Consider the following 18,039-nt stretch of genomic DNA (forward strand, 5'->3'; position numbering starts at 1 on the left):
TGGGAGTAGTGGGGGAGGAGAAGGAATCTGTTGCTTTTGCGTCTGGGTTTCAAATTCACAGTTGCGGCTTTTCCATGCCGCGATCCAAAGAGCAAAATGAAAATAAGAGATCGAAGCACTTTTAGTCTGTCGAGACAGGCACAGGGCGCTTATCACGAACACAAAGTAAACCTTATGATGTCAAATACTCTTCTTGGATTGAACGCATCGTGCTGTTTGTCGGCAGTTTCCGAAGATTTACGGCATTTGTGTAGTTTATCGCACGCGCAAACGCAGTCCCGTATTGATTTGTCGGTGTGTGCGCGCGGGTAGCTGCTAAATTGGCTGTTAAAACACAAGATGAAAGCGTCTGACAAAACTTGACAGTCCGAGGGGTGCAGTCTATGGGCTAATCGCTACTTTAATATCAACTGTCTTGAGTTGTGGGGAGTGTAAATTGCAGCGTGGCACACAAAAACAGACGGCACACAGATGTTGCGTGGCGAGATAAGGCTGGGGGGACACGCTCGGAGCAAATCTCATGTTGAATGACGTTGGGTCACGTTCGCGTTTGTGTTTATCGTGTCTGTGGCTATCGACAGAGACATTTTATACAATGAACTTGAATGAGAAACAGCCGCTGGATGTAACATTATGTCACATAACTACCCCCCCACCTCCCCCACCCTGCCCACTCCAGTATCAAGCTCATAAACAAAAAGCAAATTATGTGTTGCAGTAGTTTTCAGGTTAGTCTGTCAACAAGCTCAGTGAAGCCTCCTCTTTATTGATTGGTCACCAACGCGCACTTTTCCTTTCACACTACCCTCGACTCTGGAATTATTATATTTCAAAATTGTAACTATTATGCTGGCAGAACTGCGTTAAGATTTTTTGTCAATTCAATAAAGCTAACCAGCTAAGTATCGACCTTTTGAACTTTCTATATAAGACAACTAAATGTGCTCGCTTAACACTTGATGCAAAGACGAGATAAATTCTCAGATAACGGCAATTGTGCCATATTTGAGCCTTTTTTTTTTTTTTTTTACTCCCTTTCCACCAAAGTCAGCAAAGGAAAAATCCTAACGTGTAGTCAAAACCAAGTTCGGCCAATCCACAGACTCCGTGATTGTGATGTGGAACCGAGTAGAAAGAGACCTGAATTTTCTGTTGTTTCCACCACAAAAAGGGGAGCAACTGTTGAGTGTTTGTATAAGGTGTCTCCCAAGTAATTCACAATAAAAGTGACCAGGAGAAGTTTGCGACCAGAATGTAGTAACCAGATATGCTAGCAGAAAGCCATTTGTTCTCTATGCTGTGCTTCTATTTCTTCTTAGTCGTCTGAATGGCCCTGTGGCACTATACCGCCTCTCACAGGATAGTCTTGGTACTACGACATCCAAGCCCACTCGCAAGTGTTGGTGCAGATATGTGATGTGTATCCTGCTTCAGCAAAAAATCTCATGCATCTAACTTCTAAAATACTGTTACCAATGATAACTTGAGATTTTTTTGTGGTATTGCTGTACATCTCCACCAAGTGCATCAAACATGCTGCCTTACCCCAATGTAAACATGAATATCTTCACCTTTTCAGGCCTCATTAAGAAGTGTTAGCAACGTTTGTATGAAATTATATGTAGAGTTTCAAATGAACATATTACAGTACAGCTCAACTATCACTATAAATTAACAATCCTATTTACAAACAAAGCAAAATTAGAAGAGGACTGCGTTTCTATAGCTGTTGTTCCCCAAAAAGTATCTGTGCGTACACTGTGCCATTCCGTGAGGCTTTCCCTTCTGGAATTGGCTTGACCAGATCCAACTCTGCGTAGGTCAGATTTTCCTCCACTATCTTAGGCTAAAGATAGGAAGACAGAGAGGGGGTGGGGTGAGGGTGGAGGGATTAATTATTGTGGGGAACGGAAGGAAAATTTTTTTGCAAGTGTCCTGTATATTAATACTTCATCCACCCATGCCCTAAGAAAAGGGTGTCACACTAATTATTGTGGAGGGCCACATTGTAGTTACAGTTTCCCTCAGTAGGCCATAATGACCACATCTATTTATGAACGAGTTTTGGTTTTAGTTCAGAAATTAAGGGTCATGGGTTTTTCAACCATTATTCATATTTGGAAATATCTTGATGTTATTTATGGTACATTATATTACAATTTGAAATTTTGGTACAGATTTTAACAAAATGCATGGAAGTCAACACACTAGATTTGCCTTTACGGGCCACATAAAACCATGTGGCCGGCCAGATTTGGCTCCCGGGCCTTGTGTTTGACACCTGTGCCCTAAAACATCAAGTCATCGGAAAATAATTACAATGCTACTCCAGTTACATCCTTAAGATTCTCATGATTGTATTTGACGTTGTTTAGATTGCAATGGTGACCAAATACAAATGACTTATTTGGTTTTACAGTCATTTGGAATCAATAATAAAATTGTGAAGGTCAGCACAAGAGAACAATATTTGGAAATATGGTTTGTACTCACCAGAACTACTTTCCTTGATTGTGGTTTTAAAAGTTTGGGTTTTCTTGCTCTGTCTCCAATAGGAACTGAGGGGGTGAAATAAAGGTTGTTGTTTTTTGTTTTGGCCACAAAATATGATGTGTATTCAAAACAACGTGACACATTACAATAAGCTGCGGCTGGGGGAAAAAAAAAGAAATAACCAGCATTCTATGGTCTGAAAATCAAAGCCCCAAACCATCAACTTTTGCAGTCGCAGACCAGCAACTTTTCTATTTCAGCCGTTGATCAATGTTCCAAATGTGGGGTGAGATCAACACAGGAATAGATATGATAGATTGCATTTTATCTGATAATTACCGAGGAGATCCAAGATCTGGGTTGTACGTTAGCTTCAGTCAACAAGGCTATTACTCAAGTTTATACTTGGAAGAGGCTGCATGTTTCCTAAGTAACACACAATCAACTCAACCAAGTAGAACTGGAAATTTTAGACTCATATATGAGGTAGGCCAATTTTTGCTTTCATTAGGTATTTACATGCCAGATCTAAAGAAGACGGAGCAGATGGAAGTCTTTAACATAAGCTGAATAAAAGGAATCTGCACCTTTTGCTGGTATCTCTGGTGGTATTTCATCTCTGCAATCTCTGCTCTTTTTCTTCCTGTATCGCCTCTCCTTCTTTGGCAATGCAGGAGACACGCTGACCACACTGGTGACCGTTTCTCCTGAGCTGCAGTTAAGAAAACAGAGCATTACTATCATAGTTTCTTTGATCACTCGTTACTACTCCACCCAATTGTGTCTCCAAGTGAACCAAATTCAACTGTACAAATTAGTAGAAACAAATATCGCCATCAGTCCATTTCTAAGGCACATATTCAGTTCTGGGTCATGAGAGCTGGGGCATATCCCATCAGAGTTTGGCAAAAGGCAGGTTACACCCTGGACTGATTGCCAGGGGATAGCTATACTAAAAAGTAGTTGTGGCAACACATATAGCGGCCCAACTTTATCCAGTTGAGTCATAAGTGTGAATGTGAATGGCAATAGTGCCTTGTTTATATGTGCCCTCTGATTAGCTAGCGACTAGCTCAGGGTGTACTCCACCACTTGGTTGAAGATAGATGGAACAATGCTAAGCGGGACAGAAAATGGATGTTTGGATAGATAGATGATTTTGATTTACTTTTGCCTCAAATATATTAGATTAAAATTAAGGCTTAGGTCTTCCTTTCTGTTCTCCTGTGCTCGTTTTATCGAGGTTCTCTGGTCTTTAGCTAAACCAAAGACTCAAAACTGTCCAGCGGTGTCAGTGGTTGCATTTCTATATACCAGACCAGTACCCGGCTTGTCACCTAAAATCATCTACGATAGGTATAAACTTCATCTACACCCCAAACGAGGTCAAGCTCGAAAACGAATGAATATGATGAATATAATATATTTTTGAAAGTGTAAAACCTCTGAAGACAGAGCTTAGTTTACAAAAAAGTCAACAAACGCTACAACATGCCAGCCAAATAGTTATATTTGACTCCTCATTGGACGAGACCACTCATTTCCTTTGTGATGATGACGATTGGGACAACTGTTTGGGAAAACAATATCAATATAAAGTCTTACCTATTTCGAGAGCTTTTGACCAAGTGGTAATTATCTACAAAGAAACAAAGAAGAGACAAAAGCCTAGTTAATTGCAAACTAATTGAATTTGAGTTTGTGAACATACAAAAGGGTTAAAATAATGTAATGAAAACAGAAGGGTAGCTGGAGAGATCATAGATCCATAGCGAGAAGTTAAATCTGTCTGCTGACCTTTTAGCCGCTGCTTCCTCTGTATGCACTGGGAGATTACTGCCAACGTGAACATGCACATGGACAGCAGGCCCACGGAGCAAATTAACACTGCACAAAGGTGAACATCTGAAACCCACACAAAAGAAGAAGTTGAAAAAGGGATGTTTCCGTCTTTTATTTTTAGAAAGGTATCATTTGGATGGCACTATTTTTGCCGCACACATACGCGCTATAAATATGACGACTTACCTTCAAACAAGCTCCACAGGCTGTCTTTGGCCTCGGTGGCCGGAAACACATGTACTATACGGGGGGAGAAAAAACACACACACGGTGAGAAAAAGAAACATGTGAAGTCTATAGTCATGACTGCGGCTTCCTTGCTGCCTGACTAAATTTACTGTTTAAACAAAGCTACATTTAGCACTACAGTACATCTTCCTGTGGTTTCATAATATAAGACTGGTGTGACACAGAAAGTGATATATTTGACTCAAGTAGACTGATAATATTAGTGACCCTTTAAAAATGATGAGATCATTTATATAGGAAAACTTTCTGTTGGAACAATTAAAAATGTCCCAGATAACCTTGAATATACTACAGTGAAATTTTACTTGGGCCCCCATCCACACGTTCATGGTTACAGAAGAATAATTTGACAAAGACTTGCAAAATAGAACATTGTGGGGCGTATAAACATTTGTTTCTACTCTAGTGGTTGCATTTCATCACTCTGACAGTATTTCAAACAGACATTGAAATAAAAAAAATACTTATTCTTCAATCCATCTTTAAATATTCAGGGATTGTTGTCCCGTATTAAAAAATAAAGAAAAAATACTGTTCAGTACTTTCATACTTGAACTGGTTTTAGAATGGTGTCCAAAATGTGTATTCTTACAAATGAAGGGTTACAAGTGAAGGGTTAAGGCCGCAAATTTAGCACCACCGGACTTTACTGTTGACCGGCTAGATGAGCATGTAAAGCACATTTGAAGTCCTAGAAACAGTCACAGGGCGAGGACAGGACAGGACAGGACAGGACAGAAAAATCCAACAGCAACATTAATACATACTCTAAGCAATGTAGCCAGGAGAAACGCTACGGAATGAAGATAATACCGGATCGTAATTAATATTGCAAACATGTCCTTCTGAGACTGTTTAGGCCCGCTGAGAAGGGCTAGCTAACGGCTCATCACTATCAGTGTTGCAGAATATACTTTCAAAATGACATCACTTTCACAATGCATAATTTCATCACATATAAGATGATCTCATGAAGCATTACAAACAAATAGAAAATGATGCCATAGAGTTAGATTAAAGCTGATACTGCAGCGCTACGTAGACTGTTGTGGACCATATTGGTCACTACAACTGCAACCATGAGCCCACTATTGACAATAGTTAGATTTTAATATCACTACTGTGCAGTTTTTTGTTTTTTTTTTGGAAAATCACCATGATAAGGCCTAAAGTACAGCACGTGCTGGAGGAGAAAAACACATTTCACCACCAACCTCTTTCTAAACTGGCATTTTATACGCCAGTTCCTTGAAGCCAAGGTAAGCCAATGCAAACTGCATCTCATTTAAACAGTATTATTGAGTAGCGGACATTGGGAGAGGTTTTTAAATCATGTAATGATATATAGAAATGTAATGTCAGTCTCTGATGTCATTGCATGGTTTTGGAGTAGGGCCAGTGTTTCAGGTTTCATGAAGGTTTCTGTGTCTACTTAGCTGGGTAGTATATTCCAATAGAGCTCCATAAAAATAAAAATGTAGCTGGTCTGCCACAAGCAGTTATTCACCCGACTAACTGCTCCACATTACTCGTTTCTTTATCAGACCTAATTTGATTGGCCTCACGTTCCCTAACTATGGACAAGAACAAGCTACAGGTAACAATATACATTGGTCACGTCAAATTTACTTATCAAAATATTCAGAAACACAATTCACTGTTCAATTAATTGTTACCAGAGTTTTATGAAGCTCTACTGTAGCAGAATGTGACTTTAAAGGTTCCACAGTATGTTGAGTCCAGTATACACTGACTGCTAACACTAATTGCTTGAATTTTTTTATTTTTTTTTAGATAAAATGGAAGTACAAGGGGACGGACAACACAATGGTCCAATTCGTGAGTATTTAACTGGTTATAGCCCTGTCACACCATGACCTTCTGGCCAGCGTCCTATAGCATTTGAAGAAACATTGGTAGTCGCCCCTGGTCGCCGGGATAGCTCCAGAGTAGCATTGTTTCCACGCGAGTGAACGTCAATGATCGCTGGGAATCGGCGGAGAACGCCGGTCCGGAAAAAAAGTTTTGAACATGCACAAAAGTTCTCATCGAGACCAGCGTTCATCAACGTTTAATTTTAAACGCTGCAGAACGTTCAAGAACATATGTGGAACCTTTTACTAAGGTTCGCCGAGCGTTGCACGCGTTTGCCTATCGTTAGTCAGTCGTAACTCGAGCTTTACTTGGTTGTTACTTCATCGTTTGCTTTGCAGTGAACGACTCACTGGCAACCTGTCAACGCCCACCGAACAATCCCCTAGCGCACACAGCGTGTAACCAAAATGAAACGAACGTCGTTGGGTGTCCAATGAGTGTCATTCGAGCGTTTCCCGAACTTCCATGCATATGGGTATATAAACCAATGCTTTGTAAGCAAAGTTCATTTAATTTTAAGCTACAGTAGAGAGCACCTACTATGGAAGATCCAGAAAGCAGCAATTTGTTTTCGCGGAAAAACTCCACCAGACTATCCTCAACAGCCCGGTCCAGGATCCTGAAATCCTTTCTCTGCTTTTTTTGTCTCTTTGTCGGACTGTCCTCACTGGGGTTTGCAAGGTGGTTAGGGTCCCCAGGGGGTGTCACATGGTGCGTGACTTCGTGGACGTGCTCTTCCTCCTGCTATTGTTTTTCCTCCAAACACATTGCCCGTGATGAAAGAGGCTTAGCTTTCTTACTAGCAGCGCTAGTTGCTGAAGTCCGCGCCCTAACTTTTTTTCTTCTCGTCGCCATGATGCTCACTGTTCTAACTCACGACAACAATTGAAGTGACTATGAACTTTCCAACATTTTAGTGCCGGTTCCACTGTAAAAATTACACGCCAGCAAAATGCTTTTCTGTCGTTATTCACCCATTGGTCACACGCTCAACACACTCATCTTACGTTGACAAATCGCTCGATGACGGGTTTGCACACGCTAATGGTTTTTAGGGGTATTTTATTTGGTCGCTGTTACACGCTTTTCGTGCGTTAGACACATGTTAAGTCATGCGTTAGACACACGTTAATCACACGCCACATGTGTCATCCGCGTTTGAGAACGCTGAAAAATAGAACAATTGAAATGTTCAGAGGACGTTGACCAGAACGTCATGGTGTGACGGAGCCTTTACCAACTTGCTATGTCCGTTTTTAAAATGATCGTTTCACCGATGTTACAGGCCGCCGTTTCCGACGAAGATTAGGACGAGGAGTACCTAACGTGGGAGCGCTCAGAGTCAACGTTTGTGTCTCCAACCAGGAGATCACGATTTCCTTTCAAGTGGTGCCGCCGCCGCCCGGGGATGGTGACAATGAAAACAATCCCAATGATGCCAATACTGAAGAGAGTGAAGACATTGACCATAATCCAAGTAGCGAAGACAGCGATGGAAATATCGAAAACAATGACAGGGATGCCAATATTGAAGACAGCGTTGAGAATAGTGAAGACATTGACCATAATGCTAGTAGTGAAGACAATGATGCCAATATTGAAAACAATCACAGTGATGGCAATATTGATGATGACGACGACTATAATGAAGGCAACAATGACAATAATGACGACGCCATTCCAAATATTGACGACAACGATCCTAATAATAGTGATGCCAGTATAGAACAGATTGACAGTGATGCCAGTGTTGAACACAACGACAGTGATGCCAGTATTGAACACAACGACAGTGATGCCAGTATTGAACACAACGACAGTGATGCCAGTATTGAACACAATGACAGTGAAGCCAGTGTTGGAAATGACAACAATGACAGTAATGTTGAAGACAATAACATTGATGCAAATATTGAAAACGACAACGATCCCAACAACGAAGACAGTGGTGCATCAACTGAAGATAGCGGCAGCGATGCAAGTAGTCTCCAAAGTGAACACCAAACCGGCGAAAATCCAGAATTCAACATTTCAATGGGCATCATGCCATTTCCACACGGCAATATCGCACAGAACATTTTCGTCGAATTCCATGGAACAAATACAGACGGCTTTGTAAGTGACATTGAAGACAGCGAAAGTTCCTTGGAATGAAACAGAGGACTACGACATTGAATAATGACAATATTTTCAACAAAAACTAGCTCTGTTCTAAAGGACTGGGCTTTTGGACCAGAGTGTCTAAAAACTGCTTGCAAATAAAAATAAATGTTAAGTAGTTTGCTGGGGTCAACACAATTCTGGATCATTCAAAAGATCACAAGAGTGAAGAAATTAGGCCTGCAGTACGTTTTTTCTTCAAATACAGAAGACCAACACTGAGACTTGGGGCAGTTCAAGATTTCTTTCTTTAAATTGCCACTATATGAATAACACTGACCATAGTTGACTAACTGGTAATGAGACAAGACGGTTAGGAGTAACTAAACACCCAGGAAGGAAAAAGCCTGTTGACTGTATCAACTAAGAACAGATTGGTTGAAAAACTAAAGCACATGATAAATGTGGCTTAAGTGGAATGACAAATTGTCATAATTTGAGCACTTCCTCAAGTTAGCAAAGGCTCAATTATCGGTGTGGGGTATGTTAGGATGGGGTTTTTCTCCCTGATCTGCTTAGGGTCATGGTGGACTTGTAATTGTCTTCAGTGTGTTTACGATGACATCCTTTTGCATGTGGTCAACAGTGAGATCGTTCGACCCAAAGACGAGCAAAGGCCATTTAGGAATTGACCAGAATTTTGTACTGGCGTGCTCGAGTGCACCATACTGTAAGCAGTAAAGTTTTCTTTGTAAACTTGGAGGAAATGTTGAAAACTGGTGAAAAGGTCTGGATGAGACACCATGAGACACCAGACTGGAGGAAAGAATAGCTATAATCCTCATAATACTGTCCCGAGGTTTACATGACTTGATTATCTTTCTGTGGGGCATCATGTTTTTGCGTGGATTACAATGAAAGAACATCAGAAAATCTCTAAATGCTGTGAGTCCAGCGCGAGTCCTGAGTTGCTCTTCTCAGCACTGAAGCAATTATCACTTGCAATCATTCAATAAAACGGCTTTTATGCCCATTGAGAATGAGCCCTCTATTTAAAGATCTTAAATAGACTGCAGTACATTAGGCTAGAATGAATAAGTCAACCATTAAAGGAACAGTTGCATTTAAGGCATTGTACACTGATGTGGACTTGGCTGAATGATGAGTCTGTGTTCACTGTCCTCTGATTCAACCACTTTTGTCGTACTCTACATGACCGATCTCAACAGCACTCTCTCACACTGCATTGAACATGCAAAATTCTGTGGACTTGCAACCCAGAACAAACTTGCTTGCTACTTTGAGAATCTTCATATTTCTTGGTAACTTTCATCCTACTAGAACATGTTTCCACGTTTTTAGGGGAACATTTTAGAAACATCCCATACTTCTGCTCATATTACTGACAAAAATACACAATCTCAATATGCCAAGGGAAATCTGCAATCTTTTACTACCGATGCAATCTTTTACTACCGATGCTGCATGAAAAGACTGACTGAGGAAACACCTGGCCACATGATGCCATTGGGCCGCAGGGATTCCATCAGTTCCCCATCACATAACAAAAGGACTTGTGCACATATGGCATATGCTTACACTTCAGTATGTACTCATTAGAGTGAGCAAGAATGATTGAGGTGGAAGCATCTGCTTATTTTTGCAGTTAACTACGAATAAGCAAATTTTCATTTGAACCCATTTTCATTACCCCAAATCCATGAGTTCACAACAGAAATTCAGTTAGCAAAATTGAAATGTAATGCTACCATTAGGCATTTTCAGGTACTCTTGTGCCTTGGTAAAATACAAAGTGTAAGGCTTTGGCAGAAAATACAATCATACAATAAAATCTGATCAACTCATGAATTTGTGTTGAATAAAGTAAATATACGTTTGTTTTTCAATTTTTTTGGTATGTCTTACAATTGAATCCCTGCTCAGTATAAAATGTCAAATAGGTATGAAAAAAAATCGAATAGTTCCATTTGGTATGTCAAACCACCTTAACCAGAATGGCCTGTTCCATTTCTGCAAAGTCTTGTCTGTGCTTTGTGGCCTACATTTGGAGGAAACTCTAGAATGTGGCCAATGTCAATAGCTTGTGTTCAGGTCTGCGTGCTGGCCAGACCCAGATTTGGCCCGCGTCTCCGTCACCGAAAGTCACAACCCACAAGATCACACATCAATGGAAAGTTGGGGTGACTGAGAGAGAGCTCGAGTTTTTATGGAAGGGAAGAGAAAGTAACTGTTTTTGTATCTTCTCAGCTAATGAAAGGAACATACAAGATATTCTTCATCAAATTTGCAAAATCTTGGAGGTGAACTGAATCCATAGAAAACATGATTTAAGAATTTTAATGCAATATGAGGAGTCCACCAAAGAATCCTCTAAAGGTGTGAATGTCAAGTTTAGTACACTGAAACATCAGCAGGTTAGACCTCAGCCTTTAGTGAAATTACTGTGTCATAATATGGTAAAACAAAATGCTCATTGGGACAGCCAATCGAAAGGACCGAAATAAGCAAAACAAAATTTTCTTTTACCATTCAGCAATTAGCCTAAACTCACACCACAACAATTCCTTGTGCGAATGCTGAGACCATCAAAACTTTGGGCGATTTGCTATTATGTGCTTTGTTAAGATAGATGAAGTGAGGAGAACGATGACTAAAAAAACAGCTGCAGCCCTGTTTTCATTTCTCTCTTTGGGACGTTAACTTGAACCAAAAACCATTGTGGGAGCATCTCTTACCAAGCGACACAATTTATGTGGGCATTGGATTTTTAATTGGCTAGCTTAATTGACTTTAACTCTATTTTATCCCACAATTTTGAGACTTTTAGTTTGGTGAAGTGATGAAGCATTGGGATGAAACCAAATGCCACTTTCTTTAAAGAAAGTTAAAAGGTTTCTGTGCCACATGTCATCTGTTCCGCTCAGTGAGTCAGTAAAAGCGGCACTAAAACCTCACACTGCCTGCGCTCATATTTCAAGTTGATGTTTTCTGTCAAAGCTGCAACTTATTGCCGCGGATGGTCCTTTTATATCCAGGTTGGATTGCAACCAGTGACATTTCTCCCTTCCAATCCAAAGTAGGAAAATCCAGTTTGCTTTCGAGAAAGATCAAGAAACATTTTGGAGGAGTTCTGCAGGTTGTGGGCCTACTTGTCTAACTTTACTGTTGCATTTGAATGATTTTCAGATGTTTTGCAGTGCTGGTATATACGGCGTATGGCAGATGGTCAATGTCATCTTTATTGCTCTTTACTAATGAAGACAGTTTCAACAGTGCACAGAAATGTCCGTCGTAAAATCTCAAACAGCTTGGTCACATCTGGGACCTCTCTAGCAACATCTGTGGCTTCACGGAACATCTCTGTGGACCAACGTGTAAAAATGTAGTTTTGCTTCTATCAAAACAACATTTGACAGTGCTTCTGTTGCGGTGAGTGAAGTAGCAGTCCTAGTCCCGCCCTACATAATGAATCCACCAAGGTCCTCCGACAACTAATTTTAACTATAAGAAACTATAACGGCTATCAGGTTCTTGTTTTGAAAATGAAGTTAGTTATGTGATACAGAAGTTCCTCGCTGCTCACCTCGGAGTTCGGTTGTGGCCGTGGAATTGGATGAGGCCTTCCAGCGATCTTGTTGCTTTTTGAACTCCTGAACCCGACATATGTATAGACCTCGGTCCCCCTCGGACACATTCAAGATCAACAAGTCAAAGATCTTGCCCTGCTTCACCACCGTCAGCTTCATCTTGGGCCACGAGAAACTCTTGGTGTAGTTTCCATAGAAGCGGGCCTTTTTCATGTTGACCCGAGCAATGAGGAGTTCGTCATCTGGCAGCTCCAAGCCCGCCGGCAGGAAGGTCCATTTCACGACGGGCATCGCGGAATTCCTTCGCCGCTGGGACACCACGCACGAGAGTGTGACGTTTTGGCCCTCCTGGACCACCGTGAATGGGGAAGGAGTGATGGTGACGTTGATGGTAGAACACAAATCTGTTGAGGTGAATTTTTTACAAATGAATTTTTTAGGAGATTTTCAAACAGATGACAGTTTAGTTCACATAGGAAAGGTTTGTTGTTGCATGTAAGTAATGTGCCAGGGTTAAAACGGGGAAAGTGTAAAAAGTTGATGGCCACCCAAAAACAGTTTGAAATTGTCTGAAGATGGCGGCAAAGGATGACTTTTTCAAAATGAAACTCCTCAACTCACTTCCGAGGCACCAAAATGCCACCAGATGATGCCTTAGAGGTATTGTTTCATAAAAAGTAAATCGGTGTTTGTGAATTTTGGAGGCTAGTTTACACCAAAATTCTGCAAAGTGGCAAATTCAGGAACACCGAATATGCTCAGTCTACTGTGCTTCTATTGAACGAGAATGAGTCACGATAGAGTTTCGTTAAAATTTGTAACCACAATATAAAGAATTATATCTGCACAACCAGTTGAAAACTAGTACAATACCCATCACATTAACTCACCTGAAATTTCTGAGACATACACAGGTATTAATGGTTTTTTTTTTTTTTTTTTTTTGGTTGTTGGTGTTAGCATTGGCATGTGTATTGCATTGCATGACTGTATACAGACATTACAATATGATAACAAATTGTGGGGAACAAACTGCATATTTCCTTATCATTAAACTTATATATCTTCCATGCAAACTTTGAGATGCATAACCAGCTTTGACATGACCTGAGATGATGTAGAGCCACAGGAAAAAGCAAAAAGGCTTTTACTTCCCTGTCTACAAACATGCAACATATAGTTTTGCCCTACCAGGTCACCCTAAAAAAACTTGACAAAAAGGACTTCTGTTGACTGTTTTAATAAATCTCTCCTCTCCTTTTAATCTTAACTCAATATCTGATCTTTTCTGTCTTTGTCACATCCTTTCTGAAATTTCAAACATTTGTGCATCCCTCCTACCTCCAAACAACGCTTGAACCAGGAGAGCCAAAACCAGAGAGGAGACCATTTTCCACGACTGCAGCCTCCATAAACCTTCAGTTCAATGGTAGTGAGGAAAAGAAACCCAAAGTTTCCTCCGCCTCCTTTTCCTCTTCTTCTCCCCCCCTTTTCCCCTCCAACAGAGAAGTGTAATATGAAACACGGCACTCTGCTAAGAACCTCCCCAAAGAACATTTCAGCACACTCACACAAACACGTACAGGAAAACATACACACTTTTTTAAGGTGCGCACACACGCATTCTTTGCATCTGGCAAATGAAGGGGAAACGTGAGTTCCTGCGTAGGATGGAGGGCGGCGAGGAGCGTGTGATGGAGTACGACGCCGGGAAAATCACACTTCCAGCTGTGGAGAGCGGTGGGCGCAGACCTCAGTCATGGCTTTTATTTTAGACGAGGGAGGGGGCGCCAACGGGTGAATTCGTCTGTGCCTGTGTGTGGCCCTCGGTTACACTGAGAAATAGGTTGCCTGGTGGTCTACATCAGGGGGCACCAGGGCGCTGCCAGGGTTCGCATAAGCAGCCTGCGGCCTTTTCTACAAATAGCTCAGCAGTGATGGGAGATTGTAATTTCTGGGGAATGTCGGTGACGTGATAGTTTGAAATAACTTGTGAAGATTCATAGAGGTTGTGTGTTGCATTGATATTTGCTTCCTACCTTGTTTATGCGTTCTTGATTCAATTTGGAGGTAATCCTCAATTTGATCACTCTTATCACAAATTATGACTTCTTCATAAAAACAGGATAGAAAAGGTTATGTGGACCAATCTGTTATTTCAGAAATATCGGTAGCCAATCACAGTTGCTGTCAGTTTCAAAAATGTTGTTGACCCCTTGTCCACATTATACGTATTAATTTGAGCATCATCCAAGTGTATACCAGTGCCTTATTGTTCATAAATTGAAGTGATTCAAATTAGAATACCTAAAAACAACAACAACAAAACAACAATGAAGCTAAAGAAAGAAGATAAAAATAAGATCATGGAGTCCTTGCAGAATTCCGTTTATTTCAATGTTTATTTACACGTAACACATTGAAACAAATCTTACTGTGAAAATCTGTGAGTAAAATTAATGCTGTCCAATTAAAGGTTTTTAATTGGCTAGAGGTGCTACAATATGGAAACTAAGCAATACTTTTGCCTAAATTAAAGTTGTCAAGTCACTTTATGATAATTCCTTGACAGTAGTCAAATGGTTGGCAACATTTTGTCATGTTACTGAATGATTAGTTCTTTGAATGCGGTGTAACAGTATTTCCGACATGGAATGTATTGCATTAAATTTGTAACTCTTTATATTTGAAAAAAATTAGGCTGCTATTTGAAAATGTATAAATGTCTGCTCCGATTGTGTTTAATCTTCAACAAAACTAATAGAGCCCTCAGCATAGAGCCGTCTTTGAAAAGTTCTCCATGTGTACTGCTGTCCCCTTGTGGCAGGCAACTTTTTCTTCTTTTTTTTTTCATGCTGGACACTCGTGCTGAGTAGGCCAAATAAAGAGCGTGCAGTATGTGTGTCAGTAGAGCAGCGGGACAGCAACAATACAGGGCACGTCTATCTACAGCATGGGCTCCACGGTTGTTGGTTTATTCTCTTTTCAAATCATGCGGCTCCTCCCATCTAAATAAAAGTGGTCTGCTCTTCGGATCTGTGGAGACATAGTTGCAAAACATTGAATTTTAATCAAAAAACACCCGAGTGATCAAGCAGTTGAGGAAGGACCCTTTTGGACTCATGCAGCAAAACGTGAGCGTAGACTGCCCCCATTGCCCTTTGGTTCAGATGCCACTATCGTCGGGTTCACACCATCCCTGCCAGTCAAACTGCGTGACCTTTAACATTGCATGTCATTAGAAACCTCTGCCGCAGGATACTCTCATTGGTTGAGCCCATCGACATGTGATATTGCGGTGGAAAGTTGAGATCTGTAACAAACTTTGAGATTCTGATCATTTATTTCCCAAATACCTTTAATTCTGAATGGTATCCGGCACAAAATGGCTCCAAAAGCCAAATATCAATGAAGCACAAATTATAATGTAAATACTGAGGGTCCTTGTTCCCTTCAATTCCATTCCTAAAGTGACCAAACTTGAATATGTACCCGAGTAAGACCATGCCGAGTGTATCACTCACCTGTGCTAATGCAACTAAAGTTCAGCACAATGGTCGAAACCACTCATATTAAAAGACAGAATACTGCACAGTATTTACAGTAATTGTCGCTGACTCACCTTTTGTCTTGCATGTGTTTTCTGATCATGCAGTACTTGATGATCATAAAAAGGGTCAAAAGCAGACCGATGCCACATCCAATTAAAATGTATTTGATTTCTGGAATTAAAAAAAAGTCACCATTAGGGAACAACAAACCAGCAAACAGGATCAAATGCCATGGTTACAATTTTCAAAGTTGTCATTAGATGATGACGCTGATGTCATGTGGCGCGATTGTGAGTGGAAATTGTAGGAAAACAATTTGTGTGATGTCACAACATACAACACACTTATGAGTTACGGATTGGCATAAATGATATGAAAGTATCCACTTGGCTCACGACACGAAATACAGCTCGAGGTGTGATTGTGAATGTTTTTTTTGTCGATGTGTGTCTTTCATTTGGTTGATAACCGGTCTAGACTGTCCCGCTGTATCTCACTCAAACTCTGCTGGGATCGGCTCCAGCTCACCTATGACCCAAATGACGGCAAGCATTATAGAAAAAGAATGGATGGATAGACTTTCTATCCATTACTACGCGAGATACCAACATGGTTTTTAATAGAATATTTATGTAGTACAAACCAATGGGTTAAGAAAAAAAAAAGATTATTTGCAAATGAGATAGTAACGTGACTGACCCAAATTCTTTTTGGCTTCCGTGCCTTCTCTTCCACCTTCGATTGGGCTCGTCAGCAAAGTTCCTGCAACGAATTTGAATCAGGTCACAAAACTGTGCTGTGCAGGCAGACAGGAAGAGCATCAGGTGCACGCACAGTGTCGCTTGCAACTCATTAGGATCAGCTGCATGGGAAAAAAAATGTCAAGAGTGACCACTTAAAACAATGGATGAAGCATTATTCGTGCATTTATTGGGCTGCAGGGACATGAACGCGAGGACGTTCTCAAAGGACAACGCAGGGCAAAAAGAGTTCAGTCGCTAATTTTAGACATTGCATGACATGCGGCTGTTGTTGTAAACAGCGATGCAAGTGCCAAACCCCTCCTTGCGTCTGACCTGACGCATTCTAAAATATCTAATTGTTAATTCTCCACGCCTACAACCGCAATAATGATCACACAGTATTATAAATTAATTATTAAGTGGGATAGTAAAAAAAAAAGAGTCAAAATGTTATGAGAATTAACTCATAATATCGGAATATAGGACTAATGCTATTATTTTAATGTCAACATCCATAAAATGACCAGAGAAAGATCATTCATGAGAATATTAATAATACAGAAAAAATGTATATGCTACAATCATAAAGAGGTCATAATATCATCAGCATATTTAAATATATGTTTTGATTACAACTCACCAATGATGAGGATGGTGCTGATAGCAGAGGGCTGATACATGTTGAATACTTTCAAACTCTTCTGCATGAGCTGCGCGGGCTGCTGTGACTGTCCCCATTTCCTGAAAGTATGCTTTTTACATCCTTGCTGATTAATCGATTAGATGATAGTCAAAGTCTGTACTAGGTCTCCCTTCGACTCAGATCATGATACAAGGTCAGAGGAATGTAAAATATAAAAAGAGTTAAGATCCAGGAGAAGAAGCGTACTTGGTTTCCCTTGGATTATTGTGTGTGGAAAAAAAAAGTATATCCAGTTGATTTTTTGGTAGAGGCAATGTACATCCCGATTTGGTCACTGTATTATTCTATTAATAGGTAGATAATATAGATGATTGAATGGATTACGAGCAATTTGTGTAAATTTAAAGATTTTTTTATGAGCATAAATTATTTTGACCAACGTCTTAAAAGAAAGACAGTGGGTTAAAATATTTACCGCTTTAATCCAGACTCAGTTTGTCAGCCGTTTTGTCAAATAATCAAAAACGCCCTACTAGTTTAATTTTCTCATTGGGGGTGAGGGCCATGTAGCAATGGACCACATTGATCCGTGTGGCTGCCTTACTCGACTCACATGTACACTTTCATATCTTCCACTGTGCGTTCCAAGTCCTGAGTGCACTTTACCCATCTGCCCCTGGGTCTAAGTTTCCTACAGGCACGAGAGGCCCCCAGGTCGACACATGCGGGTGTCAGTCACGGCGGCATAAACAAAGGCGGTGGCGAGGAGGCCTGCCTCTTTTTGCATTCTTCACCTACTTCTGTTTTCTGGGCCACGGAGCTTGCGTGAAGCGAGCCGTCATTGCCGCCTGTGTGGCTCTACATTTGATTTCTATCCGTTCACATGCAACATAGCGATGCGGCGTCAATGTGTGTCAGTTGACATTTGACCATTT

General features: G+C 40.7%; 2 protein-coding genes and 1 long non-coding RNA gene across 4 annotated transcripts; 1 reads left to right on the top strand and 2 right to left on the bottom strand.

Annotated features, from left to right (window-relative positions):
* Window positions 1–717: 717 nt before the first annotated feature.
* vstm4b (V-set and transmembrane domain containing 4b) lies at window positions 718–13,588 on the bottom strand. Its single transcript, XM_061810514.1, has 8 exons — window positions 13,509–13,588; window positions 12,164–12,571; window positions 4,522–4,575; window positions 4,291–4,398; window positions 4,099–4,132; window positions 3,081–3,205; window positions 2,494–2,558; window positions 718–1,846 (listed from the first exon to the last, which is right to left on the bottom strand). Exons 1-8 carry the CDS (start codon window positions 13,555–13,557, stop codon window positions 1,721–1,723), a joined length of 969 nt encoding a protein of 322 aa, XP_061666498.1. The 5' UTR covers window positions 13,558–13,588; the 3' UTR covers window positions 718–1,720.
* LOC133495637 (uncharacterized protein DDB_G0290685-like) lies at window positions 5,659–8,657 on the top strand. 2 transcript variants are annotated; one of them, XM_061810516.1, is made up of 4 exons: window positions 5,659–5,843; window positions 6,129–6,181; window positions 6,379–6,423; window positions 7,745–8,657. In XM_061810516.1, exons 3-4 carry the CDS (start codon window positions 6,384–6,386, stop codon window positions 8,611–8,613), a joined length of 909 nt encoding a protein of 302 aa, XP_061666500.1. In that variant the 5' UTR covers window positions 5,659–5,843; window positions 6,129–6,181; window positions 6,379–6,383; the 3' UTR covers window positions 8,614–8,657. The 2 variants fall into 2 exon arrangements, with proteins under 2 accessions (XP_061666500.1, XP_061666499.1); XM_061810515.1 differs by lacking the exon at window positions 6,129–6,181.
* A 1,129-nt stretch (window positions 13,589–14,717) lies between the features above and the next one.
* Window positions 14,718–16,541, bottom strand: LOC133496066 (uncharacterized). The gene is made up of 3 exons (XR_009793714.1): window positions 16,418–16,541; window positions 15,790–15,889; window positions 14,718–15,203 (listed from the first exon to the last, which is right to left on the bottom strand). It is a non-coding gene; the product is annotated as an uncharacterized LOC133496066 (long non-coding RNA).
* Between the last annotated feature and the right edge of the window lie 1,498 nt (window positions 16,542–18,039).

The sequence above is a fragment of the Syngnathoides biaculeatus genome, chromosome 22 (genome assembly GCF_019802595.1).
Source record: "Syngnathoides biaculeatus isolate LvHL_M chromosome 22, ASM1980259v1, whole genome shotgun sequence".
In the NCBI taxonomy this organism is placed as follows: Eukaryota; Metazoa; Chordata; class Actinopteri; order Syngnathiformes; family Syngnathidae; genus Syngnathoides; species Syngnathoides biaculeatus.